General features: G+C 55.2%; 12 protein-coding genes across 12 annotated transcripts; 3 read left to right on the top strand and 9 right to left on the bottom strand.

The window, feature by feature from the left end:
* Window positions 1-617: 617 nt before the first annotated feature.
* Window positions 618-2,177, bottom strand: BAUCODRAFT_33513 (uncharacterized protein). The gene has a single exon (XM_007677832.1). The coding sequence runs from the start codon at window positions 1,844-1,846 to the stop codon at window positions 920-922; it is 927 nt and encodes a 308-aa protein (XP_007676022.1). The 5' UTR covers window positions 1,847-2,177; the 3' UTR covers window positions 618-919.
* Window positions 2,178-2,601: 424 nt separating this feature from the next.
* BAUCODRAFT_24004 (uncharacterized protein) lies at window positions 2,602-3,881 on the bottom strand (the record flags this gene model as incomplete). The annotated part of the gene is made up of 2 exons (XM_007677788.1): window positions 2,602-3,706; window positions 3,811-3,881. 2 exons carry the CDS (start codon window positions 3,879-3,881, stop codon window positions 2,602-2,604), a joined length of 1,176 nt encoding a protein of 391 aa, XP_007675978.1.
* A 30-nt stretch (window positions 3,882-3,911) lies between these two features.
* On the top strand, window positions 3,912-4,723 carry BAUCODRAFT_465315 (uncharacterized protein). The gene has a single exon (XM_007678178.1). It carries the CDS (start codon window positions 4,072-4,074, stop codon window positions 4,639-4,641), a length of 570 nt encoding a protein of 189 aa, XP_007676368.1. The 5' UTR covers window positions 3,912-4,071; the 3' UTR covers window positions 4,642-4,723.
* On the bottom strand, window positions 4,724-6,484 carry BAUCODRAFT_465314 (uncharacterized protein). Its single transcript, XM_007678177.1, has 2 exons — window positions 5,507-6,484; window positions 4,724-5,438 (listed from the first exon to the last, which is right to left on the bottom strand). The coding sequence occupies exons 1-2, from the start codon at window positions 6,272-6,274 to the stop codon at window positions 4,806-4,808; spliced, it is 1,401 nt and encodes a 466-aa protein (XP_007676367.1). The 5' UTR covers window positions 6,275-6,484; the 3' UTR covers window positions 4,724-4,805.
* Window positions 6,485-6,796: 312 nt separating this feature from the next.
* On the top strand, window positions 6,797-9,955 carry BAUCODRAFT_60272 (uncharacterized protein; the record flags this gene model as incomplete). Its single annotated transcript, XM_007678049.1, has 1 exon — window positions 6,797-9,955. A coding segment is annotated over one exon (3,159 nt), but the record flags the coding sequence as incomplete, so codon positions are not given.
* Window positions 9,933-11,728, bottom strand: BAUCODRAFT_33510 (uncharacterized protein). Its single transcript, XM_007677831.1, has one exon. It carries the CDS (start codon window positions 11,709-11,711, stop codon window positions 10,260-10,262), a length of 1,452 nt encoding a protein of 483 aa, XP_007676021.1. The 5' UTR covers window positions 11,712-11,728; the 3' UTR covers window positions 9,933-10,259.
* Window positions 11,729-12,185: 457 nt separating this feature from the next.
* On the bottom strand, window positions 12,186-14,343 carry BAUCODRAFT_33509 (uncharacterized protein). Its single transcript, XM_007677830.1, has 7 exons — window positions 14,299-14,343; window positions 14,086-14,234; window positions 13,920-14,005; window positions 13,498-13,857; window positions 13,245-13,438; window positions 13,119-13,162; window positions 12,186-13,065 (listed from the first exon to the last, which is right to left on the bottom strand). Exons 1-7 carry the CDS (start codon window positions 14,307-14,309, stop codon window positions 12,374-12,376), a joined length of 1,536 nt encoding a protein of 511 aa, XP_007676020.1. The 5' UTR covers window positions 14,310-14,343; the 3' UTR covers window positions 12,186-12,373.
* Window positions 14,344-14,665: 322 nt separating this feature from the next.
* Window positions 14,666-15,694, bottom strand: BAUCODRAFT_33507 (uncharacterized protein). Its single transcript, XM_007677829.1, has 2 exons — window positions 15,347-15,694; window positions 14,666-15,291 (listed from the first exon to the last, which is right to left on the bottom strand). Exons 1-2 carry the CDS (start codon window positions 15,494-15,496, stop codon window positions 14,671-14,673), a joined length of 771 nt encoding a protein of 256 aa, XP_007676019.1. The 5' UTR covers window positions 15,497-15,694; the 3' UTR covers window positions 14,666-14,670.
* Window positions 15,695-15,698: 4 nt separating this feature from the next.
* Window positions 15,699-16,596, top strand: BAUCODRAFT_465102 (uncharacterized protein). The gene is made up of 3 exons (XM_007678176.1): window positions 15,699-15,924; window positions 16,007-16,226; window positions 16,311-16,596. The coding sequence occupies exons 1-3, from the start codon at window positions 15,883-15,885 to the stop codon at window positions 16,442-16,444; spliced, it is 396 nt and encodes a 131-aa protein (XP_007676366.1). The 5' UTR covers window positions 15,699-15,882; the 3' UTR covers window positions 16,445-16,596.
* A 151-nt stretch (window positions 16,597-16,747) lies between these two features.
* Window positions 16,748-18,190, bottom strand: BAUCODRAFT_147811 (uncharacterized protein; the record flags this gene model as incomplete). The annotated part of the gene is made up of 1 exon (XM_007678175.1): window positions 16,748-18,190. One exon carries the CDS (start codon window positions 18,188-18,190, stop codon window positions 16,748-16,750), a length of 1,443 nt encoding a protein of 480 aa, XP_007676365.1.
* A 456-nt stretch (window positions 18,191-18,646) lies between these two features.
* On the bottom strand, window positions 18,647-20,536 carry BAUCODRAFT_47807 (uncharacterized protein; the record flags this gene model as incomplete). Its single annotated transcript, XM_007678021.1, has 1 exon — window positions 18,647-20,536. A coding segment is annotated over one exon (1,890 nt), but the record flags the coding sequence as incomplete, so codon positions are not given.
* A 989-nt stretch (window positions 20,537-21,525) lies between these two features.
* Window positions 21,526-24,991, bottom strand: BAUCODRAFT_465105 (uncharacterized protein). The gene has a single exon (XM_007678174.1). The coding sequence runs from the start codon at window positions 24,718-24,720 to the stop codon at window positions 21,607-21,609; it is 3,114 nt and encodes a 1,037-aa protein (XP_007676364.1). The 5' UTR covers window positions 24,721-24,991; the 3' UTR covers window positions 21,526-21,606.
* Between the last annotated feature and the right edge of the window lie 74 nt (window positions 24,992-25,065).

Below are 25,065 nucleotides of genomic sequence, written 5' to 3'. Positions count from 1 at the left end.
AGACATACTACCCTGAGGTACTAAGAAAAGGAATGTCTAGACTTCCGGTATTTGCTGCTTCTGGTACCGTCTCCGAGACGAGAGTCGCGCGTACCGAATGTGCGTGTTCAGCCTGCAAGGTGCAGAGATTTCTTCGACAACAGGACTGTGCTATTCTCGATATAGGCGCTCTAGAAGTCTCCGCGGTCAATATGCGTCAGGTGGACAGTTCTATGAAGTGATTGGACTAGCACGACATAGTCGTGTCTTCGAATCTTCACACCGATGCCGCTGGTGATGGACTTTAACCTACAGATATTTGACAACCAAGCTTTGCGGAGCATGCTAAGCTCTTTCACGCCATGCGTAGTTTTGCTTAGCTCTGTTTCTATCGAATCGCAAGCGAGATGGGAAATGTAGCTGGACATTTAACCGGAACAAGATATCCAGCAAACACTGCTATGGGCATTGCTTTAATTCCCGCCCCTATTTTCACAGTGTTATGGTAGAGTTAAGAAAAGCTGCTATCATAGCTGGGTTCTTAGTCATCACAAATGATGGATATATGTTCGTGCGTCTCGGTTTATTCCACTTCTGCGTTTACATCGTCATGAACGGTGACTTAGCTTGCAAGACATCCTATTTCAGTGAGGTTAACGAAAGTCATCGTTTCAGCCCGCTCTTCTACTGGCTCACTACCTGAGGACTCAGTCCGTCCACTCACTAACACCGACTGACCGTTGCGGGTGTCGGCCGAATCAGTGCCGCTGTTTACGAGGAGAAGTCGCTGACGAGTTCGCCGCTGCCGATGACATGTTCAGCAAGCCATTCGTGGAGCTGCTTACCGGAGGCCAATCCGGTTATACAGATGCGCTGCCTGCGTGTGAACAAGCCGTGCATAGTCGTTTGATCGCATTCATAAGTCGCTACACGATACGCTTCACGCTCCGAACAGACTCTTATGCGCTTCGACGAAATCCTCAAACTTCGTAGCCGGATGACCCGTGTAAAGCTCAACATTCTTCACGCCTTCCTCATATCGCACGTGATTAGCATCTGCTTCTTCATCGGTGCGGCTGATGACCCTTGCCATGTAGTCTGCAAACGGCTTCGGAAACCCAGCCTTGGCGTAAGCGTCCAAAGCATCCTGACCGGTAAGATCTTGAACCTCGACATCATTACCCCAGACCACCTTACCTGCCCGCTTGATCGCTTCTCCTTGAGTCATCCTTTCCGGACCGTATACATAGACTTCATGCTGTCCGTTCTTCGGCCCAGACGCAAGAAGGATGCCGCTTACCTCCCCCATGTCGGTAAAGGTTACGGCGTCCATGTCGAAGTTCGCGCCTGGGCATGACACATGACCGGCTTTGATACCGGATACGTAGGGCAATATGTTGGTGGCAAAGGCTCCAGGTCGGACTGCTACGAAGTTGTCATGTCCAAAGACTGAATCCAGGCTTAGCTCGACTTGAGCGTGGACGTAGGGAATAAGTTCGCTCGGTTCGATGTCCGCAGGTGATGGCGTATTGATGGTGAAACTGCTTAGGAAGACGATGTACTCGACCCCAGCAGACTTCAATGCTTGGAGGGATGCCTTCATGTGGTCCTTACTGCCATGGGCGAGGTAGATGAAAGCGCGCTTGGCACCTGATTTTTTAACCGCGGCAGTGAGGGTGTCAGGGTTGGTGAGGTCGGCTTCCACTCTTTCGAAGCGGCCAGACTTCTCTTGTTCAGCGGTAAGGGTCGGTATGGCCTTGGAAGTATCACGCATACCAAGCCAGACTGTGGCGCCACATGCTTCGGCGGTACGTGCGGCGACGGAGCCGATATTGCCGGTTGGACCAAAGACGATTACGGTACTCATCTTCGGGGTATATGGGCAGCTTCGAGGTTGGGTTTATGCCAACAGTAGAGATAGAGCCCTATATGTACTCTTGTGCATGAGGGTGGGAACCGGAGCCCCAAGTCTCGCTAACTCCGACGCTCTTCGCCAAGTCGGCCAAATGGCATTGTCGCATTCGCTAACAGAGTATGCAGTATTGCGTGGAAATGAGAAAGAGGGTGGTGGCAAGGAGAGCAAGAATGTTCAGGACGGGTGGACCATTACTCAGCCCTGCGTAGGCACAGGCACACTCTGTTCGTACACTTTCAGTCATCAACATTGACCAAGACAAATACGACAAGTTGACGATGAGCTATGTGACTCCACCGTCCAGTGCTCGTCAACATTGACTCTTGTTACCGGAAATCCTTAAGAGTATCAGCCGGACCGGCGACCGGGGCAGACCAACCCCGGCCGCTCACTTTTCTCCCACTAGCTCCTGCTTCTGCTCTTTTTGCCTAGTCATCGCTGATGAAGCGTACAGGTATCGTATAGCATTGTGCGGCCCGCAGTGCTTCTGCAGTCAGCAGTCGATGAAGTGTGCCATTACTCGGCAAGCCTCCTATGTCTCTTTCCTCGTCACAGCCCAAATCACCGTCTTTGTAGGGCTCGGTTGAGATTCTCCGGACAGCTCGCAGCTGAATGAGTCGCTGATGTGGGAGGTAGGCAGTGGGTCTGGCACATATGAGCGGGCGAACCAGTCGCGCAAGCTGCTCCAACTCCAGTGAACACCGACATCATTCACTTTCACTATCGCCGTGCTCAGCGTCCGTCTGCTGCCGTCTCGCTAAGATATTCTGCCAATCCTTCGCGAACTCGAGCAGACTCTCTCCATTCTGACTTGCTTCCACAACGTCTCGCGGTAGCTTATGCGCGCTGTATTGAGGCGTTGCGAGCGATGTCTCGGGATCGCCGGGGTTGATTAGGCGCAGCTCAGGCGACCAGATCTCCTCGTCCACGTCGCTTTCTGCATCCGAGCTGTCTCCCGCTGAGGTGTCGTCCGCAGATCTCGTTCCTGCTTGGTCGCTTGTTGTCGGGCTTTGATCTTCGCGTGGGCGAGAACCCGGCTCGTCCATTGTCAGAATCTCAAGCCAACCGAAAAGTATCGGGTCGGTCCTTGCGTCCCACGGATTGATGTCGATCAACCACACCTTATCATGCGGCGCAGGCACATAGCAATCAAAGACGAAGTCATCGTCTTCGAATGTATCGCGTAGTCGTGTTTCGAAGAACAGCCTGATAGTGCTGCACAGCTTGTCCCGGATCTTGAACAAGAGCGGGTGATGGTTGAGATCTCGTTGGCAGAGACATATGAGCCGGCGATTGCGTACGAAACAGCGAAACTCAAAAGCTGGGTTCAGCTGGAAGTGCTTCCGGAGCACGAGATGGTAAGAGATATCTGCCTGGTTCAACGAGCATTCTGGCGTGTTGACGCACCCATCGAAGGCATGTTCAAGGTCGTGGGTGACGAAGTCTGAGCTTTTGAGGAGCAGATAAATGTCGTCAGGAGATCTGCACTCCATACTGTTTGTGGCGTTCATCCAGGTTGCGTCCTTGGGTGCAGACCAGTTGAGCTTCGGTAGTACAACGCCGCCGAGCTCAGCGATAGTCGCTTTGATGCGATCGTGGGTTTCTCGCCACTCTGCAGCTACATCCCTTGTGTCAGTTGGCTCATCGTCGGTATCCACATTGTCTGACGAGTAGAAGCCACTATCGCTGTCACACTCCGTTTGTTGAATGGCCGCATCGTCTTCGGGAAGCACTATGCCGTCCGCTCGGAGGTATTCGACGAACGGACGACTTAGTGGTATGATTCGAGTCTTGGGGGTTACGTTCTTGTATCTGAAAGCATGTTAACCACCTCTGATCACATTCACAGTGAGCCGCCACCAAGATCAAGCGGGTGATTTGGCTCAGGATAGGTACGCGCAGATGGCAATACTCACTTTGGATGCCATTTGTGGACTGCACAGTTCACTATGTGCGCCTTCGTCACTGGTGGGAATGGAAGGTCCATCGTGCTCTACGGTTTGTCTCTTTCTAATCGATGGTCGTTTAGCACGCGACTTAACTCGAGCGATATACCCATGCGGGGTTAACGGCCGCACAGACTCGCCATCGGCCGCGGATGCCGCGAACTTTCGCCTCCAACAATTTCGGCCTGGTCTCTTGTGATACCGTACGCAAAGTCCAATCGATGCGCCAACATGGCGGCAAAAGCTCAGACGCGGTTCTCCACAGACCAGAATAAACGACCAACGAAATCATCAAAACCTGGCTTGTCATCTAAGGCACGGAAACCAGGCTCTATCAAGACCGCCGCAAAGCCAACGCAGCAAAAGGCGAAGCCAACCACAACACTCACCAAGAAGAAGCCACCGCACCTCCGCTATACCGAGAAAGAGCTGAAGGTACCTCAACTCAACGGCATCCGACCAACAGGCGTTCAGAAAGCAGCAAAGGCGAAGAAGGGCAAACACTTCGTCGACGACAAGGACCAGATGAATGCGATCATGGCTATGGTTATGGCGGAGAAGGAGGGCAACATCGAGAGTAGGATGATGCGCGCGAGGCAGTTGGAGGAGATCCGGGAGGCTAAGAGGGTGGAAGCGGAGAAGAGGGTGGAGGGAAAGAAAGCGGGGTTGGAAGAGCGGAAGCAGGATATTAAGGACAGCAAGCGCAAGAGGCGAGGGCAGACTAATGGCGATGCGAGGGCTGAAGAAGTGGTAGATGTGGAAAAGTCGAAGAAGCCAAAGAAGAGGGTCAGTTTTGGATGAAGACTGGTTCACCATGGCTGCACCGTCTACATCTGTCTATCTCTTCTATTGGCAACGGGTAGCGGTTGGACGAGCATGCAATTTACTGCGCGCTCCCAGGAAGATGCGCCATCCTCCGCATGGGCTCGAAGACGAACGGCGTCTTGTGCCCGCCAAGGGGACCTTTAGGCTCCACGCTTGCTGGCTCGAGCCTGCCAAAATCGACCTCCCGCGCCATCGCGTTCAAAAAGGCGACAACCTATCATCACCGTCAGTACAAGCCCGCACAACCGGTGCGACACCACAGCTGACGCCGCACTTACAGGCTTGGCATGCCATCTCCCACCACCCAGCTCAAACCAACTCAAATGCCCGCCACCACTCGTCGCGCATAAAACGACGTACGGATTCTGCTTCACCTCCTCATACGGCACCCCTTCGTCTGCCGCAATCGGATCGTCTCGCGCATGCAGCGCGAAGAAAGGGAGCCGGATGGCCAGTACGGAGTCCGCGCTACTCGCATCCCGGTAGTACGCACCTTCCGTTGGGTAGCCCCAGGTGGCGCACTGCACTTCTCGATCGAACTCATGCAGGTACTTCATCTTCAGTATGCGTTCTTCGCTCAACGCTTTGTTCTCGAGAATCTGGTCACGGTGCGTTTGGAAGAGGGTACGCATGTGCTTCCCCATCGTCGCGCTGTAGATCTCCATCCCGATCCATGTGCGCTGCAGAGCGAGGGAGGAGACTTCGAGTTTCCAGGGGTTGGAGACGACTACTGCGGCGCTTAGGAGGCAGGAGGCGCCTTCTTCGCCAACGTACTACGAAGAAAAGGGAAGCTCAGCTGGAGTGCAAGTGGGCGGTTGTATGCTTTTGTACTTCTACGTACATTTGTAAGTATATTCGCACCAAGCGAGTACCCAATCCCAAAAAGCGGCCTGTTCGGCCATCTCTTACGGCACCACTTCACCGTCTGCCGTAGATCCCACGTTGCGCGAGCGTTGTACAGGATGCTGGTAGTTATCTTACTGCCGGCGCAGCCGCGACTGTTCACGACAATGCATTCCCATTCGCCACCGCTTAAGCCTGTCTCGATCGCTTTGGAGTCGGAATGCTGTGCGGCGACGAGTGGAGCTAGGACGTGCCGTAAGTAGACTTCATGGGAGCCTCCGGATAGTCCGTGCAAGGTAATAAGCATTGGCTTAGTATCATTGGAACCTAGAGCATCAAATTCCTTGTCCCCGAAGTATGTCGTTCGGGGCGGGAGCGAGGTGTGGCCTACACCCACGGGATCCTCCCGTAAGCCAGTGTCTTCGGGTCCGCCGTCCGCAGCAGGCTTTGCGGTTGGTTCGGGTGGAGACACTACGAAGTCAACCGCGAAGTGGCCTTTGAAGCCCAGATCCTCGGAGGCGAAGACGCGGCGTTTGTAGTGGATTGGTGGGCCGTCTTCTTTCACGGCCGTCCATGCTGTTTGCAGGTGGCCGTTGAAGAGGAAGGGGTTCAGGTTGCAGGGAGGCGTGATGTCTTGGCATAGTTCCGGGAGGGTACGCTTTGGACCGGTTTTGCTGGGAAGTACGAGAGGGTGCGGGGAGTGTGTGAAGGTGATGTTGCAGGAGCCGGGGTACCAGGAGGAGGGTGAGCGCGTGAGGGAAGACATGGTGTCAAGACTATGTCAACGCCCTGTTTTTGTCAATGTAAGATGTGGACTGACTCAAATTCCGCTTCTATGGCAGGCTACGAGGCTGGTGGCAAGCCAGTCGGGTGCGGTGTCGGACAACAATATTGTGAGCCCTCTGATACCATGAAGCATCAATATATCCAGTACAAGCGTCACTGTATATGGTGTATATATTGAATTGCTTCATGGACTTTAACCTAAAAGTCTGCGGTATGTGCGGCCGACACGGGTTGTTTGCGGCCGTTATTTCGCGCGCATTTCACATCTCATGAAAGCTACCAGTATAGCTAGCAAGTTAGTACTCACCTCGACTTCGTACCTCATATCCAAGATGTCCCGGGGAACGAGAGTACGTGTCGTACAAACAGGGCAGTAGAAAGGAGGTGTACATGTTAAGGCATGGCGGACGAAGTGGAGAACCCAGCACTCCCACTCGCTGGCGAGTCAAGTCCGACGATTAGGCCGATCGACCAGGATGATAGCGACTATACCAAGCCAGGGATCGACACAGCCGAAGCCGAAGGCCTTGTAGACAGTGGCCGACCGTCGCCGATCAACCACCCTGTTCTCACCTCTCCTCTAACAACGACAAACACCTCCTCCAGCCGTCCACCCCTCAAGCGGGAATCCTCCGCCCCACCGCCCTCGAACCCTCCTCCAGCACCGCCAACACAACCCTCGGAACCGAACGAGTACCCCTCAGAGCAGCCCGATAGTCTGACCCTCGACCAACTGAAACGGATTCGCAGCACCTTCCCAAACGCCCAACAGCCGACGCCGAGAGAACAGCTTTTAGACTACTCGACCGTTTATGACTTTCAGTACAAAGACGCGCAGTCGTTTCCGGTGGAGGTTGAGGAATGGTTCACTTATAGCGAAGAAGAGGAGTTGAGGTTGAGAAAGTGCAAGGCGGCGTTTAATCAGGAATGGAGGACCAGTCGACATGGAGAGGGGACGGACTGGACGGACGTTACCGAGGATGCTAGACGGGAGTTTATGGAGAGGCAAGTGGAGAGTCTGCGAAGCAGTGGTGGAAAGAGTGCGAATAGTCTCATGATATTGGTTTATGTGGCGCTGGGAGTATGGGAAGAGACCGCCGGACGCGCATCGGCAGGTCGTGGATTGGCCGATCTGTTTCCGAGAGATGACGGGAAAGGTGGGAGTAGGTTGGGCGAGTACGGAAGGAGTGGGTTGCAGATCCAGTGGATTGTACGCATGGTCGACGCTCTTCATGCATGTGGAGGGTTGAAGGTGGTGTATGAGGCTTTGCAAGCGCAGTGCGAGGACAGCTTTGCCGCATCACCGATCGAGGTTCCGACGAGGAATGAAGCGCCACCGAAGCGTGGGGAGGAGAGTATGCAGCTTTGGTGCTGTCTGACGTTGATGTATCTCTTTGTTGAAGTTGCACGGACGGCGCATGGGCCGAGTGGGAAGGCGTTGAAGCAGGACATTCTCGCGCTTGAGCCAAAGCTGGTCAATTACTTCACCCAGATCGTGGCGAGGTTACGGTGGGACGATGTTGCGCCCATTCCACTTACGAAGATGCTCTTGCTCGCCTGGAAGACCGTCCTTGTCACTTTTGGTGGCCTCACGGATGTAGAGATGCTTAGGGCCTCTCTCAAAAAGGAAGATGGTAAAGGCAAGCACGAGGAGAACGACGACCGATCTCACAACGCCCGGCGCCAGCCAATCATCACCGCCTCCCCACTGGACTACCACCTTTTCCGGCAAGAAATCAGCTCCAAATACCCGGCCTACCAACCTCCAGCACCCCTCTTCCCGCTCGAGCCGGAGAACAACAGCATCCTGCCCCCACTCAAACACCGCCAACCACCAAGCCACGCCGATGCTACCTCTACGTCAGCCTTCAGTACCGCACCGTCAATCATGCACCAACCCGTCCACATCGCCACGCCAGCCCCTTCACCTCCTCCTTCTCCTGGCGGACCAGGCAAGGCTGGGAAGAAGCAGAACTACCAAACCAACCAGATGTTTCCTTTCCTGTATCCGCCCGTGGATGGCGAGTTGGGTGGCAAGGGGAGTACCCGATTACAGGATGAGATTGTAGGGAGGCGGTGGGAGGGAGGTGGAGAAGAAGGTGTGGTACCGGCGAGTATCAAGGAGGCGGCCGAGTTGTTTGCGGGGCGTATGAGGGCTACGAGGGCCATGAGGCAGTTGTGGGAGGTTAGGATGGAGTATATGAGGGCTGAGAGGGGGTGGAAGGGCGATAGAGATGCTGAGGGCGCGGAGACAAAAGAAGTGGATGGCTTTCAACTGGTGGAGAAGCCGTCACTACCCGCCGAGGAGACGTTGAAGGAAACGTGGGAGCAGAAGAAGCTGAAAGAGGTGGAAGAATACTATCGTGATTCCCTCCCACATCTGCAAAGCGTGGTGATCGTACTTCTCAAAGCCGTGCTGCAGAATGTTACTGATCTGGTCACGAAGAGCAATGGCCAGAACGGGGTAGGACTCCAAGCAGGCATCCACTTCAACGACGTACCCATTGGCTCCGCGAAGCCCGTCGAGAACGGCAATGGCATCAACCACACCTCAGCACCACTAGAAGAGACCACAGCCGACGACCTCGACCGCCTCCGCACGCAAGAAGTCGCCGCGAAAGCTCTCTCGGCCATCCTTCTCTTACTCTTGAAGTGGTTCAAGGTCACCCACATCCTAATGTACGAATACTTAACCCAACTCCTCCTCGACTCCAACTATGTCCCCCTCATCCTCAAGCTCTGGCAAACGCAAGAGATTGGCCGGGCTTGCCACTTTAGGCTGGATAAAGAGGAATGCGGGTTCTGGTGGTTCTGTCGGTCTAACAGTCGACGGGGCCTGCCGGAGAAGGTGGGGAGTCAAGTCGAAGGGACGAGTTTGACGACGTTTGAGGAGATGGAGGAGAGTGAGGAGGAAGATGCTGTGCCGCCGCCTATTAAGCGAAGTCGGGAGGAAGAAGTCGCTGAGGATCGGCAGTCGCTGTCCCCTACCGGAGCGGTGGCGGGTGAGGACGAAGCCTACGCCGCCGTGTTGCCTCATCCGCCGGAAGTCGACGAGCTGGGTTACCCAACCACGCCATTACCGGATATACCGATCAGAGACTACAATTGGCGCGCAACCTTCACACTGATCAACCACCTCCGCACGCTTCAGAAACTTACACGTCGCAAGACTCACCGCGCCTTACTCTTGGTATCGTACAAAAGCAGTAATCACCTCAAAAAGTCACTCCGTATACCGGTACAGCAGCTTCGGTATTACACCCTCAAGCTCTTCAAGTCCCAAGTCCCCTTCTGCGGTCGGAAGTGGAGACAAAGTAACATGAAGATCATTACGGCCGTCTGGCTTTCCGTTCCCGCCGAGTTACGAGACGACTGGTTGAGTGGCGGAGGCGGCGGGATGGGCGGGATGGGCGGGCTGGGAGATGTGGATGGCACGGTTGAGGATGCGTTGCCGCTTGAGCAGGGGCTGAGGGGGTTGACGTTTTGGTGGAATTTGAGGCGGTTTCCGGAGGCGATGGGAGTGCAGCAGGGTGTTGAGGACAAGGGTGCCGGAGAGGAGATGGGCTTCTTCGAACGGGAGCTGGAGAAAATGGATATTGGTGCTGGGATGGGACTCGATGGGGAGATGGAGGGGGAGGGTGAGGAGGAGGGAGAAGGGTGGGTGGGACCTATCGAAGGATATTGAAGAGAAGAACAATATATAGATCAGCATTGAAAGAGTTCGTTGTTGCTACACGATAAACATAGCGCAGTCAAGCTTTCGGTGCTGCACCAAAGGCTAGCTATGCATCATCGCATGCCAGCGCTGATGTGCTCGTAGCTCAGCTTGCAGGCTCTAACGCTCTAACACCTTACGCCTCCTCCCGTTTATGAGGGACCACCCTCGCCGCCCGAAATGCATAGAACAAGTTCATCACATCGTTTCGTCCTTCATCACTCAGTCTGCACCATCTCCGTGCTCACACCTACGAAGCGAACACCTTTTCCATTCCCTCCAAAAAGATATCCGCATGCTTCTTCTGGAAGATAAGCATCGGCCTCAACCTCACTGCCTGCGCACCAGATCCACCAATGTTGATACCGACGCCCTTGGCCTTGGCGAGCACTTCGTCCCGCCTGGGCGAGTCGAACGCAATGAACGTGCCCTGCCCCTTTCCACGCAGGTTCTCGACCTCACCCGGGTACTTGCTGGCGAGGTTCTCCAGCCCAGCGTAAAGATAGTCGCCCGTCACAGCGGTATTCTTGACCAAATCTAAGCGTTCGATTTCTTGGATTATAGCGCGGAAGAGTAACGCCCGCGCCGGGTCACCCATCCACGTGTTGAACTGCCTATACGGCTTGTTCGGTCTCAAATCCGGGTTACCGAAGTAATAACCAGCGGTCTGCGCCTTCTTGGAGAACGTCACCATGTCCGGTGGGTCCTCCATATTCCAGTGCTCGTGCGCCCAGAATTTGCCCGTTGCGCCGACGCCGGTTTGGACTTCGTCGACGATCATTAGGATGTTGTGTTTGCGAGTCAGAGCACGGAGGCCTTTGAAGAAGGCGGGGGAGGCGTGATTATCGCCACCTTCGGATTGAATTGGTTCGACGATGATGGCGGCGACAGGGTTGTGGTAGGTGGTCATCAGCTTTTCTGCTTCGTCCAGGCAGCGCTGCTCCTCTCTTGCATTCTCCTCAGCATGCGCTTCGAGAGGGTACTTTAACTGCGGGAAGGCGGCTTGCGGCCAGTCGAAGGCGGGGATGTCGAGTTTATGGATGGGCTTGCTGCGGGTCGTCGACAGCGAGCCGAAGAGACGCCCGTGGAAGCCCGTGCGGAAGGACATGATGGAGAGGTCGGGAGCGCCGGGGGCTTGGTTGTTCATGGCGCTGTCCATTTCTTGCTGAGTGAAGGGTGCGTCGGCGCCGCCGCGCTCCATGCGGCGTTTCCACATAAAGGCGGCTTTGTAGGCAAGTTCGTTGGCGTCGCTGCCGGCTTGCGCGGTGAAAACTTGGTTTAGACCTTTTGGTGCTACTCGTAGGATGCCCGTCTCGAGGATCTCGGCCCAGTCGTGTTGAGGGAAGTTGCCGAGTGCGGGTCGGTTGATCAGGGCAGACACCATGTCCTGGCTTGTGGCCGCGAGCATCAAGCTAGGATTGCTGTATCCGACTGGAATTGATGCAATCTGCGCATACACATCCAACAACACATTCCCGTCCACATCAGCGATGTAGTTGCCATACGAGTTCTGATAGTTGGCCATCATGTTCAAACTCCTCGTATCGAACACACGGTCGAGATGTGCAATCGTCTTCTTCGCTTCTGGGCCGGGGATCGCTGTGCGGACAATGGGACGGGCAGGCTCGTCCGGGAAGAAGGGTTGCTCGTTGCTGCTGTTGCTCATCATGCTCGGCGGTGGTGGAGGGGGTTGTTGTTGCATGGTGGCGGCCGCGGCGGTGGCTTGCTTGGGTGTCGTGGCGGAAGCCATCGAACGAGTCAATGGGCGGGCGACAGTTCGTGCCAGTGTGGGCTGCAGCCGGGCTGCGGAGCGGAGAAGGGACGCCATGTTGGTGGTAGAGAATCAATGTGTCGAGAGGAAGCAAGGAGTGATAGAAGGGAGAGGAGTTGGTTTTGTGTCGTCGGGAGCTGGAACGAATTGCCTCACTCGTGCTTAACCTTCATATCGACAACGCCGCAAGGGTCCCGCCATGCCTACGCTAGCGGGGGAGCTTGATCTGTGCAAGCACAACGTCACCCATCCGGATTAGGCAGCTGTAGCCAAAGAAGTACGGTCACGTGATTTTGATGGTTTCGACCGATCGAAGTAGTAGTGGTGGGCTGACTTGGTGGCACAGTCGTGATCAGTGTGAATGGCAGCGAAGAAGGTTGGACAGCACAAAGGGAACTCCCAGCTTCCACCATACTACGTGTACAAGCCAGCATAGCATGCAGACACCATGCTCGCTTTTCCTCCTCCGCAGCGCTAATCTGTACAAATAATGCAGCGCCGAGGACGAAGTCGCTTCACCTCATCTTCCCACTCTCCCCTCTTCTCCTTGGCCATCCTCGCTCCACCACTCCTCCCTAGTCATCATAACTTGTTTATGACTTCTCCAAATCCGCCAGAATCTTCTCACCCTTCTGCCTCGCGCTCTCGAGGTCACCGACCATGTAGAAAGCACCTTCCGGCAGGTCATCACCCTCACCGTTCAGAATCGCCTTGAAGCTTCGGATGGTGTCCTTGAGGTCAACAAGCTTGCCCTCGATACCCGTGAACACCTGCGCGACAGTGAAAGGCTGGGACAAGAACCGCTGAATCTTACGCGCGCGCTCGACAGTCAGCTTGTCCTGCTCTGACAATTCGTCCATACCCAGGATAGCGATGATGTCCTGCAGCGACTTGTACTCCTGCAAGATCTGCTGCACCTTGGTGGCGGTCTGGTAGTGGTCGTCACCGATGATACGGGGGTCGAGGAGACGGGACTTGCTGTCAAGCGGGTCGACGGCCGGGTAGATACCCAACTCGGAGATACCGCGGGACAAGACAGTGGTGGCGTCCAAATGGGCGAAGGTGGTGGCGGGAGCCGGGTCAGTCAAATCGTCGGCGGGCACGTAGACGGCTTGCACCGAGGTGATGGAGCCCTTTTGCGTGGTGGTAATGCGCTCCTGCATGATACCCATGTCGACGGCGAGAGTAGGTTGGTAGCCGACGGCGGATGGGATACGGCCTAGAAGGGCGGACACTTCGGAGCCGGCTTGGGTGAATCGGAAGATGTTGTCGATAAAGAGGAGCACTGTCATAGCTTTTAGCACTGCTTATGAACCAAGTATGGGGTTGGGATCGTACCATCCTGGCCCTCCTCATCTCTGAAATATTCGGCGACAGTTAGGCTATTCATAGGCGTGCTGTTAGCATATGGACTTCGATTACTGTTGGGATGTAGCGACATTAAGGGAAGAGAGATGGACGTACCCAGTAAGAGCGACACGGGCACGGGCTCCTGGCGGCTCGTTCATCTGACCGAACACCAGGGCGACCTTGGAATCGCCATCGAGGTTGATGACACCAGTCTCCTGCATTTCGTGGTACAAGTCATTGCCCTCACGCGTACGCTCACCGACACCGGTGAAGACGGAGAAACCACCGTGAGCCTTGGCGATGTTGTTCTATCGTGAAGCGGTTAGCATGATCGTGACAACACATATTTCCCGCTGGTTGTTCTTACGATGAGCTCCTGGATGAACACAGTCTTGCCGACACCTGCACCTCCGAAAAGTCCAATCTTACCACCACGGGCGTACGGCGCGAGCAGATCCACGACCTTGATACCAGTGACAAGCACCTCAGCAGCGGTCGACTGCTCAACGAAAAGCGGCGGGTCGGCGTGGATGGGTGCGCGCTTGTCCGTCTTGATCTCGCCACGCTCGTCAATGGGGTCGCCAGTGACGTTCATGATGCGGCCGAGGGTGGCTGGGCCGACGGGAATGGAGATGGGAGCGCCGGTGTCTGTGCAGACGGCACCACGAACGAGACCCTCGGTACCGTCCATGGCAATGCATCGCACAATGCTCTCACCCATATGTTGCTAATGGAGCATTAGCCGGTGTATACCACTATTTTACCTCCAAAAGTGACTATGTGACGTACTGCGACCTCGAGGGTGAGCTTGTTGCCCTGGTTCTCGACGGTAAGAGCGTTGAGGATGGATGGGAGCTGCTCGGTGTCGAACTTGACTGTATTGCACATCACCAATGCGTTAGCTCGGCTGTTGTTTCTCTTCCCACCACGCGCGAGCGGCGGCAAAGCGGCATACCATCGACGACGGCACCAATAACCTGGTAGACCTTGCCATCCTTGGCGCTGTCGGTGCTGGCGAAGCGCTGGGCGATGATGGGGCTGGCGACTCGGGGTTGGAAGGCCTGCCTGGCGAAGGCGGAGGCGCGCAGACTCCGGGCGATGCCGCTGTCAATCTCGTCAGTACGCGCATCAATGGCGGCGGCGAGGTGATGGGTTGAGGGGGACACACTTCTTCAGCATCTTTGCGGTGGTTGAGGAGATGGAGTGGGTGTGTGAGAGGAGAGAGAGGTGGTGTCTCGTTGCTGGCAACAGGAGATGGAGCTGCGGGAAAGGGTCGGGAGCAAAAGAGCTTCAGTGCACGGACCAACGCCAAGACGAGAACGTCAAGTCAAGTAGAGTCAGGCGAGTGATGGAGCGAAACATTTCATTAAGAATGCAAGCCTAGTTGATTGAGATATACAGATGCTAGCATTGGTGGGTAAGTTATTGTATAGCACACAGTGAAGTGCCTCATCTTCCATCCACTGATGGGATACAATGCTCCATCGCCGCAACACCAGCGCCATGCAGCATACCACATACTAATACAAGCACCACTTCCTCACGAATCCACTTCCATACTCTCGCCACCAGCACCTTCACCACTCTCCGCCCTATTCTCCGACAAACCCTCCAAAAACGGGGCAACTTCCTGCCCCTCAACCACCCGGAAATCCTCCCCCACCCCTCCAACCCCTAAACTCACATTTTCCACCGTCAGCTCCCGATCCTGACCCAACGTATCCTTCAACGCCCTCAGCGCATGTCTGATCAACTCATCTCGGCCACACTGCTCAAAGCTTTCCAAATGCCGCTCCAAATACGTCCGGGCCATTTGACTCCGCGCTCCGATGGCATCAGCTACCATCTCGCTCGTGACGCCGCTGGGTTGGAACTCGAAAAGGTGAGTGCCCTTTGCGTCCGTGCCGGCGATTAGCAGTCCGACGCCGTAAGGTCGTTTGCCGTATTGTTGCGTGTTCGTCTGCGCGCGATCGCCAATGCGCGAGGTGATGTCTGACAGTAGGATGGGACGGTCGTACGTCAGGCGCGAGGCGAGGGATTGCTGCTTCATGAAGTTGGAGAGGACACGGGCGTCGGAGGCGAGACCGGCGAGGGCGAGGCCGTAATGGGAATCGATAGGGAGGATCTTTTCTTGGTAGGACGAGAGCTCTTCTGCTTGGCGCTGTACAACATCTCACCTTAGTATGTGCTAAGCCTAGAGTAAGGTGAAGACGTACCTTTAGCGCTGTAAGGACGGCATGAGTCTTGCTCACTATTCCCACGACTACGGAGCCCTGTTTGACGGCTTCTTGTGCGTATTCGACTTGAAAGATGCGACCTTGAGGGGAGAAGGTGACGGAGTCGTTATCGTAGTTGTTGCGGAACATCTTGCCTCACAATCCTTGGTATATGGTGTGTATTGGTGGTATGGGAAGCTCTTTTGGTGATGGACGCGCATCGCGGAGCTTGCCTGGCCTAAGCCAAGCTCATGCTCATGCGACAGCGGGATGCGCCGTCGCTCTAGCGGCGTTCCGCGGATGGTAATGCCGACGCCGATGGCCAGCCTCACGCGAGCGATCTCCAACGTCAAGCAGGCAGTCGAGCGACAGCTTCTACCGGGATACGACAGCCTTATACCCTCCCTTTCAAGCGCAAACGTACGAGTCAGTGACGAGCTTACAAATTCCACCCAGTCGGCTTTTCAGCGACCAACACCGCCACCGGCTGCATCCATCCACCACTCAGCGAGCGCCCAGGCGCCCACCTCATACTCATGGCCATGGCCGGTCTCCGCACCATCATCATCCTATCCTTCGTGCGTACCACCCCTCAAGCCCATCCATCTCGCCTCTCCCGTCCCTTAGCTCCATCTCACTAACCGCCTCTTACTCCGTCAGATCCTCGCAATAGGCTTCCTGCTAGTAATCCTCTCCTCCGCCCTCTACAAGAACTTCCTTCCCCTCCTCGTCGTAGCCACTTATGTTCTCGCGCCCATCCCCAATTGGATCTGCGGCCGCTGGAGCACGAGCGATGACTTCATGGACAGTGGGAGTGGCGGGGGGGGCGTGGTGGAGTTGGGGAGGTTCTTTACGGGCTTCTTGGTTGTTATGGGAGTTGGTACGTATCACTGTTACTATTCTGGAGACTGCGATAGGGGAGTGTGGGTGTGCCTGTATCATGCTGACGTTGTGGTACGCGTAGCATTACCGGTAGTACTGGCGCACTGCGATCTGATACGGATAGAGGCAATGGTGATGAGCATTATCGGCGGGCTATTGATATATGGGACGATCATCAGTTTCGGCTTGTTCTTTCATCAGGAAGAGGAGTTTTGAGATGTTGCTAGCACTACTGCAATCAGGGATTCGGTGTAATGATGTGTACAGCAGTATCATAACCACATCCAACCAAATCGGAGACCAATCACCACCGCTGTCGCTCTCTGCAGAAGAGCATAACGGTGCTATGCTAAGGTATGCTGGTCATCTCTTCGTGTTTGCCTGCTAATAAGAAGCCACTCTCCCAGATGAGGAGGCCGGGGTTGTAGCATATTCTGGGCCCCACTGATGCCTTACCTCGCCTTCTCGGTTGGAGGACTCAACCTGGGTTCGTCTGGCGCAGATCTTATAACCTCCCATTTACGGCGACTTCGCGACCTTCCTCTTCCTGCTCGGCGCGTCCTCTCCGCTGCCATCCTCCTCTTCATTCAGCCAATATCGAATCTCAAAGTCCGTCTCAACCTTTACCTTCCTATCCTCCTCTCGCAGCGGCAGAAGCCAGAACTCGTCCTTCCAGTACGTGAAGCACGGCCAATCATTCGCCACGCAGTCTCGGCAGGCATACTTCCCTTCATGGCCCGGATACCACAAAGTCCTTCCGCCACTAAGTTTGACGCCTTCGACATCCTGCCCGCGGCAAAGACGCTTGGTCACGCACTGAACCGACTTGTCTGTGTCGTAGAGGAATATATCCTGCCACTGCTCACCCCTCGCTCCCTCCCAGATATCGTCACGGACTTCGTTCACACGCTCCCACAGCTCGCCAAGATTGTCTGCGACATCGGCCCTTTCGAAACCTTGCGCGCTTCCATCCGCGTTGTAACTCGTGACCATCTTGAAGTCGAAGCCGATGTCGCTCTTCTTGAGAGGTTTGGCCAATGTTGAGCGGAGAGGGGTGCGCCGCTTGCTCTGGGTAGGCTGGAGCCTGGTAGTGATGCGTTTCAGGTCGCGGAGTTCTTGTTCATCGATCTTCTCGTCATCCACATCGTCCATATCGACGTCGTCTGTGTACCCTTCGTCTCCGTCGTCTTCACCGCTGTCATCTGCCGAGATGCGTTTGCGCTTTTTGGGTGGTGCAGGTTTAGCTTTATTCGGAGTAGTTTTGCTCTTAGTCTTGCCGGAAGCTGCAACCTTCGATACCGGGGGCGCTGCTTGGGTTGCCCTCTTCGGCGTAGCTTTCCCTTTGGTGGTTGGGCATGCGAGTGATAACCGTCCAAGCGGGACTTCTGGGCCTAGAGAAGCGGTATGAGATGACTGAATTTGGGTCACGGCAGCGAACGTCTTCTTAGTGGGCGCCTGCCTTGGGAGATCCGTCTCACTGTCATCCTGATCGTGGGGACATTTACCCTTGTTGTAAGCATGCGTGCGTTGCACTTTATTTTTCGCCAGCTTCTCGGTCTGCAGCTGTCCGACGATATGGTTGTTCAGCTTTGTAAGAGCTTGCACCTTCGCTTCCTTCCCCCGCAACTGGGCTTGCAGGCGGACAGCCTGCGCTGCCTGACCAGAGCTTGTGAGCGCGTTGAGCTGGGCCTGAACCTGAGTGTACTTCTTGTTCAGATGTTTGTGTGCTTCCGTAAGTTTGTCGTGCTGGAGCTGCAGTTTCGCGAGCTCATCGCTCGCTTCGGTGTGGGTGGATACAGTCGTGGTGCGCTTGACAGCTTCATCTTGCTCAAGCAGCTGGAAGCGCAGGTCGTAGCTTGCTCGTTGGCTTTCTCGGAGTTGTCGCTGAAGGCTGTCAATCGCCGCATCTCTCTCCGTGAGTTGATCACGCTGCAAGTTCGCCAAAGCTCGCCAGTCGTCCATGTTGTTGATGTTGTCGTTGTTACTGTGATTGTTATCGTCGTTGCCGATGATTGCTGATCCCTGCTAGGGTAGTCGTTGTTGTCGCCAGTAGAGAAATCCTTCAGAGGTCTCAAGGGCCATCTTGTAGCAGAGTGTCTCCAGCACATTGTCTTTCAGCGTTCAGCCAAGCCTTGTGAATGCGAGTACCAGACATCTTCAATATTATTTCACTTGTCACAACGCAACCCGGCGCGGCCGCAAGCACAAGGAGTACATTCGGGAACACTGCGTTAGACACTTGTACTTAGCGTACAAACAGGGATATCGAAGTGAATCGTACAGTGAAACAGTGCACAGACCACCAATACACACAACTCAGCCAGTCTGGAAGGCACGGGAGCTCCCCGCTTCCAGGCCGCCAGGCTCCATTTTCCCCCACATCACGTGGCTCCCTTAAAGATCATCTCGAAAGCGCTCCTTCAGCGGCTCTGGTAACTTTTGCATGTTCTCAATGGCATCCCGCCTTGCGTTCTCTGCATCCTTCCCTTCGCCTGACAATTCGAGTGTTCCAGCGTACATACGATCCGCGACGGCGGTCCAGAGGCGGTTGTTCGCCTTCAGCGCGAGGGTCCGGCTTACGCGGGCCGATTTCACGGCTTGATCGCCGATGATGTTGCTGAAGAAGGATTGTGTCATGAGGTTCATGACTATACAGATGAGCGGTTGGTTGCTAGCCGTCTTTGCTGCTTGAACGGCAGATTGCAGGAACTGCTTGAGCTTGATAATGGCATTGTTCGGCGCTTGGTTCAGCGACTTGACGATATAGTATGCTGCTACGAGTGACTTGTTGCCGTGCGTTAGGCAGTACGACTCTACGCTGCCCAAGAGCTGGTCAGCTTGCTGTACGTCTCCTTCATGGCGAAGTATAAGTATGCGACTGAGCGTTGCGGTGGCCTGTATGTCTTTCAGAGCACTAGGCGCTTTGCTGTTGCTCTTGAACTTGAGCTGCGGTAATGCGTAAAGTTCTGATGCACCAGGAATGTCTCCAAGACCTTGCTTACAAACGGCGTTGAGGTATGTGGCAGTTACGGCAGTAAGGTCATCGAAGGCGACCTCGGACTGCGCGGACATCTCGTCGAGCTCCTCCAGAGCTTTCGATGCCGCTATCCAGTCGAAACGGTTGCAGTGGGCAAATACGAGCTGCAAGCGTGTTGCAGCATTTGTCGCCTTCTCCCAGCTGGTCGCGTCCGCCACCGCGGAGAGCGGCTGCGATTGATTCTCGGCCTTTACCGTTACGAGCTTCAAGGCTTCATTGAGATAGCTTTCGGCTTTCGAGTCGCCTGGATGCTTCGCCGAGGTAGCAATACCGCTCAGGAGGTAGCCGAGCGTGTAGACCGCACCTCGCGGCAGCCACTGAAATGCGAGAGAAGCCTTGCCATCCGAAGAGCTGGTCAGTATGCCGGCAGTCTCCAGCTCTAGGCCTCCACTAGCAGCGACGCCAAGCGGTACGACGAAGCTGCCGTCCTTAGTCCACCCCTTGTCGCGCGCGGCCTCGTCCATATTGTTATGCATGGCTTGCAGCTTTTCCGCGATCTGATCAGGACTGAACTGCATCAAAGCGCATGCTAGGTCTAAGCAGTCAAGCAATGCTCTGACTTGTGGCAGCGCCTGCATTTCCGGACTGAGCTGGTGCATCCTGGCGGTAGCGAATGCTCTTTGCACGTGCTCGAACTTCTCGGACGAGTCGGAGCGCAGGTGCAACATGATCTCCAGTGCGGTAGCAACGATCTGCACAGTAACATCACCTCGTGACTTCGCCTTTGATACGACTGACTCAAGGTGTTTGATAAGATTAGCAATGTCCGGGATATCACTTCTCTGCAGGCCGAGAGTCACGCGCAGGAAACGAAAGACGTAAATCCAATGAGTAAGCCCGAGTGTTTCGACCTCGGCGATGAGTATCTCGATCGTTTTCACGGCCGCTTTTGGGCTCGTCTTCGCCGCCTGTCGCACCAAAAGGTGGTGCATCGCATACTTGAGGTCGACCAACCTGCTTCGTTCACAAAGTGCGATGCCCTTGCTGAGCACTTCCTCGACTTGCGCCGCGTTCTCTGTCTCGTCGAAGAGTAATGTTGCAAGGCGCAAACGGATGCGTGCTTCCTTCCGAGGGTCTTGCTGCCGGTAATTCTGCAGTACAGATTCAAGACAGCCCATGGCAGTGCTGACAAGTTGATGATACTGCGCGAGCTCATTCTCCGGGTAGTCGCCTGCGACAAGCATGCTGCTCATGGAATAAGCGCCACTCATGTACTCATCGGCGAGCGACAACAAGACTGCTTGGTAGTCAACACTTGGAGGCGGTGTCGGCGGGATCTGAGGAGGAGCCAGCTCCGCTAAAGGCGAGGGTGCTACGGGTGGTTGAATAGCACGATGTGCTGCTAGAGGCTTGGGAGGTTGTGTCGGCTGGTGACACACTTTGATCGCCTCTCCCTCATTTGAGCGTCTGCGCTTAGCCGCTCGTGGCATGTCGAGGTCGGCTAGATTTAGAGTAGCAGGCGGTGTTGGAATGGCAACATGGACGACAGTACGCTGGCGTGATATAGGAGGCGTTGCGGCGGGACTAGTCACTGTTGCTGGAGACTGTTGGCTTCGTTGCTGCGGCTGTGGCGGCGCGCTGGACGGTGTCGGTAGCGGCGAGCGAGACTGGGTGCGTACGAAGCTGATAGGGTCAATACCGTGCTGCAGAGCTCGCTGATGCTGCTGAGCCGAATGCTGCCTTGAGTTGGGTTGATAATGCGGTCTTTGATGCGCAGGAGCCAGGTAGTAGCCTTGTGCAGACGCCTGCTGAAGCTCCCGTTGTTGGTAGTACTGCTGCTGAACTGGCTGTGATGGGCTATAAAATCGCTGAGCTGTATGATTAGCCGGTTGCGACCACTGGTGTTGCGCTGGCGGAACGGGACCGGAATGGTACATGTAGGGTTGTTGGTACTGCGGTCTCTGTTGGGAGGTGAGAAGAGGTGACGTCGAGTCAGTATCCGGTGTTTGGACGACATGTCTCGGCTGCGGTCGAGTGGCAGTCTCATAATGTTGGTGGTTCCTTCCATAATCGGATTGCCTTGCGGGAACATTTCGAGGTAACGGTGTCTGCTGGCCGCCAGATGGACGTGGTCTGCCAGGCAATTGATGACTGAAAGTCGGATCCGATGCATTATTTGACCAGTGATTGCCTTGCACAGGCATGACGAAGAAGCGACCCGTTCACGCGCAAAGGTTTACCATGATCATTCAACTCTGCGCTGGACGCTGATCAAGACGCGGAGCGCGTGAAACCGCGAGGGCACGGACCCTGGAGTCACTTTATAGCCAGGAACAGATTTACGATCAGGGCATGTCAACAGTCGCTAGAGGAGCGTGAGACACGCGTAGTCAGCTAGTATCTACTCTTCCGCCCATCCAAACACCTCCCCGACACTTCCCACCGCCCATCTTACTCCTACGAGCCCCACCAGCGCCCCCACAAATTCGACCAGCACAAGCACCGTAATCGCCACCAGCATCCTCGGCATGAAGACCCGATACAGCATCAAGTGCCTTCTCAACCACGCACTCTCCACAACTGTGGCTGTCGCAATCGCAGCATAGAACAGAATGTGCGTTGCCATTGACCCAGCAATCTGTCCCAGCAGACCTGGCTCCTTGGGGTTGACCTTCCATACCGCGATAGCCGGGACAGCAATAGCGCACAGGATTTGTGCTCCGTAGCTATTCAGCACCACCAAGAGCGGACTCCACGGGTATCGGATCGTCTTGAGTGGGATGAAGGCTGACTCCCATTGGATGGTGGAGAGGGCGGCTTGATGGCCTGTCTTGAAGAAGTAGAAGCTGCCGAGCAGTGCCAGCACGATCGGTCCGACAGACGACTGGCGCAGGTCGTTGGCATCGACTATCTCCAGCACGTTCAGAATTGAGATCATGCATAGCGCGAGCGTGCCTTGACCCATCGGTTTCTGGACCAACTGCAATGCGAGAATCCATACGCAAGGTAGAAGAAGATATCTCGTGCCGTACATATTCGCATAGCCGAGAATGATAATGCGCCGTTTCGGTTTAGTGCTGTTCCCATTAGTGAGTGGGGTGAAGATTGGCCCATTCGCATCATCCGGATCCAGTGCCTTTGGCGCGGGAGGCTCGGTCGCCGCAACGTCTTCCTGCTTAACGTCGACCAGCGGAGCTGCCATCACATACGTAGCGTAGCCTGCGGCAAATGCCAGCGCGAGCACCATTTGGGCCACCAACACCCTCGAAGTCTTCAATGTTTCTTTCGCTATGTGCGAGAACCAGCTCCCATCATCCGCGACATCTAGAACCCAGAATCCGGCGACCATGAGCAGCCCGATACGTAACGCATATCCAATCCACACCACCGCTGAGCCTTGGTAGTTCTTCGTCCGTGCATAGACACTCGCGATCACGGAGGGCAGCACAGCCAGGACCGCGAATGGAATGACGAGCTGCCAAGCTGCCGAGGTCGATGATGTAGCGGAAGCGTAGTACGAAGACCTGCAGTTCGGCATCTGCTCTTCGCGGCACAGGCGAGAAAGCGAGCTCAGTCGTGTTGCAACGATGAAAGACAGAGCGTGAATAGCGCCGAGCACTCTATCCTCACGCTCAGGCCGGCCCAAGGAGCTGCCCAGCAAAAGCACGCCGAACGTGACAAGGATAAACAACAGCTGTTCATCCTCCCAAATCGTGAAAGAATTGGCAGCGAAGCCACCGCACAGCATGAGAGTGACAAGGAAGCAGAGACCGCCCCAGAAGGTAGAAGGAAGCGGAAGCGCGAGCATCTTGCGCTCCGGCCAGAAGCCTGCAGCAGTAGCAGTAACTCCGCCCGTAACGGCGCCAAAGATGGAGAGTTGAAGCAAGGAGAGCGATGGAAGTGAGCCTACCACTGCTCCGAGTAGAGCGCCTCCAGCTGTACCCGCGGCGCCGTACCGTAGCAATGCTGGAGTGATGGCCGCTCTATCAATTTTGATAGCCTGCGCGTAGATGGCAAGTAGAGCGAAAGTACCAATGAGCGCTGTGATACCCATGCTCATGCTGACGAGATCGAAGCGTGCCCATAAATCTCGACAAATGCGCAGATTCTCGGCTTGGTAGGCAGCGTACAAGCGTGCGACGTGGTCATGCCTTCCTCCAACGCGGTCGTCAAGGTAGTTTGCGTACTCGTCATTCGCTGTCGTGAACCGTTTCGACGGCGCGGACGTAGCAGAGTGCTCAATCCCGCGCGCTTTGTTGTATTGCATTTGGTATCGCCAAATTTGCCAAGCAGTGAGCTTGTTGATGTCGACAAGGCTACCGTACGCATCGTCAGGTGTATCGCTGAGCCTAGTCCCTAGGAAAGCTTCTGGGATTGGTTGGCCGAGGTTGTTGAAAGGCACCGGCAGACCCAACAGAAAGGCGAGCGTGGGTACCAAGTCGATCTGGCTTACTGCGCGTTCTTTGGCAGTTGGAGGCGGTTCGATTGGGTGGCCTAGCTGGGATCCGAAGACTGGCCGCTTAGAATACATCCATAGTGCAGCTTCAACTTCCTCGTCAGACTCGCCTCCGTGGTCGCCTTTGATGTCCATGCCATGGTCGCCCATCACGACGAGAAGCGTACTTTCATCCAGCATATCGACGACGCGACGAAAGATGCCGTCCATCTGCCTCAGTTTGGCAGCCATTTCAGGATGATCAGGCCCATAGCGATGACCAGCATGATCTACGCCGAGATAGTGGCCGATCAACACATCCCATTTGTTAGTCATCTCTGGCTCTAGAAGTGGGAAGAGGTGCTCGTTGACGCCGTTGTCGAGCGTATGCAGGTCCCACACATTGAAAGAATCGAATGGTCGCGTCAGATTGGGTTCAAAGTAGCCCGGAAACAAAGAGTGCCAAGTGTCATCTCCTAGATGCGCGACTTTCTTGCCTGACTTGTACAGTTGCTCAATCAGGTTGTCCTCGTCAATTGCAGTGCCGGCGAAGTTAGAGCCTATGTCGATGAATGTGGGCAGAGTGCCGGTCATCAGACCCTTGAGCCGCTGCAACGTCGAAGTGGGCGGATCAGCTATGAAAGGCCGTAGAAATGCATTGTTCGGTGACTGGACAGACGTCTCGTACAGCACTGGCAGTGCGTTATGGAAATAGTGCGGTTGCTTGTCGCCGGGGAGAGGTTGGAACGGTACGGTGAAGTCGTATCGGAGTGCATCGACGAGGATAATAACAGCTTTATCGAAGACTTTCGGATACCAGCAGCCTTTCTCTATCGAGCCTGACGTATACCTGGTATTGAGGTCTGTTGGTGGCACGCCGCATTCTGATCGGTCTTGCAGGACTAGTCGAGAGAGAAGGAAGCCGCTGCAGAAGAGGTACAGTGCCAGTACGTGGAAGACCAGGATCAGACAGAAGAAGGTCACAGTATAAACATGTCGCGCTTTGAACTGCGTTGCGAGGCGATGGTTCTGGGCTTTGACCTCGTCGACCGCGGACTTTCTAGGCGCGCCATCTTCCATCGGCACGTGTGGAGTTACGACTATCTCGTTCGGTGATCGTTCTCAGCTATCGCGGAGCACAGGCTATCAGGAGTCGCGAAGTCGTCCATGTTTTGCGATATTGTCTGGTTTGCAGTCGGTGCTGGGTGATCTGAACTAACAACTACCTTAGTATTGATTAACCCGGGTAAGTTTCGAAGGGTTGGGGTTTGATTGAACCAGCTCTAACCGCAAGCGCCGACGTCACCGCCTACCAATATTCCGCCCTCGGACCAATGATGCGCGCCTGCTCGTGACAGCTCCTCCCACCCATCCCGTGCCGCTGCACAGAAGCGATTGGCGGTGCAGCAGCCACAGGCCAAGCGG

This window comes from Baudoinia panamericana (genome assembly GCF_000338955.1).
Source record: "Baudoinia panamericana UAMH 10762 unplaced genomic scaffold BAUCOscaffold_6, whole genome shotgun sequence".
NCBI classification, from domain to species: Eukaryota; Fungi; Ascomycota; class Dothideomycetes; order Mycosphaerellales; family Teratosphaeriaceae; genus Baudoinia; species Baudoinia panamericana.
Note: the sequence above shows the minus strand (reverse complement) of the source record. Positions and strands in the feature narration are given on the sequence as shown.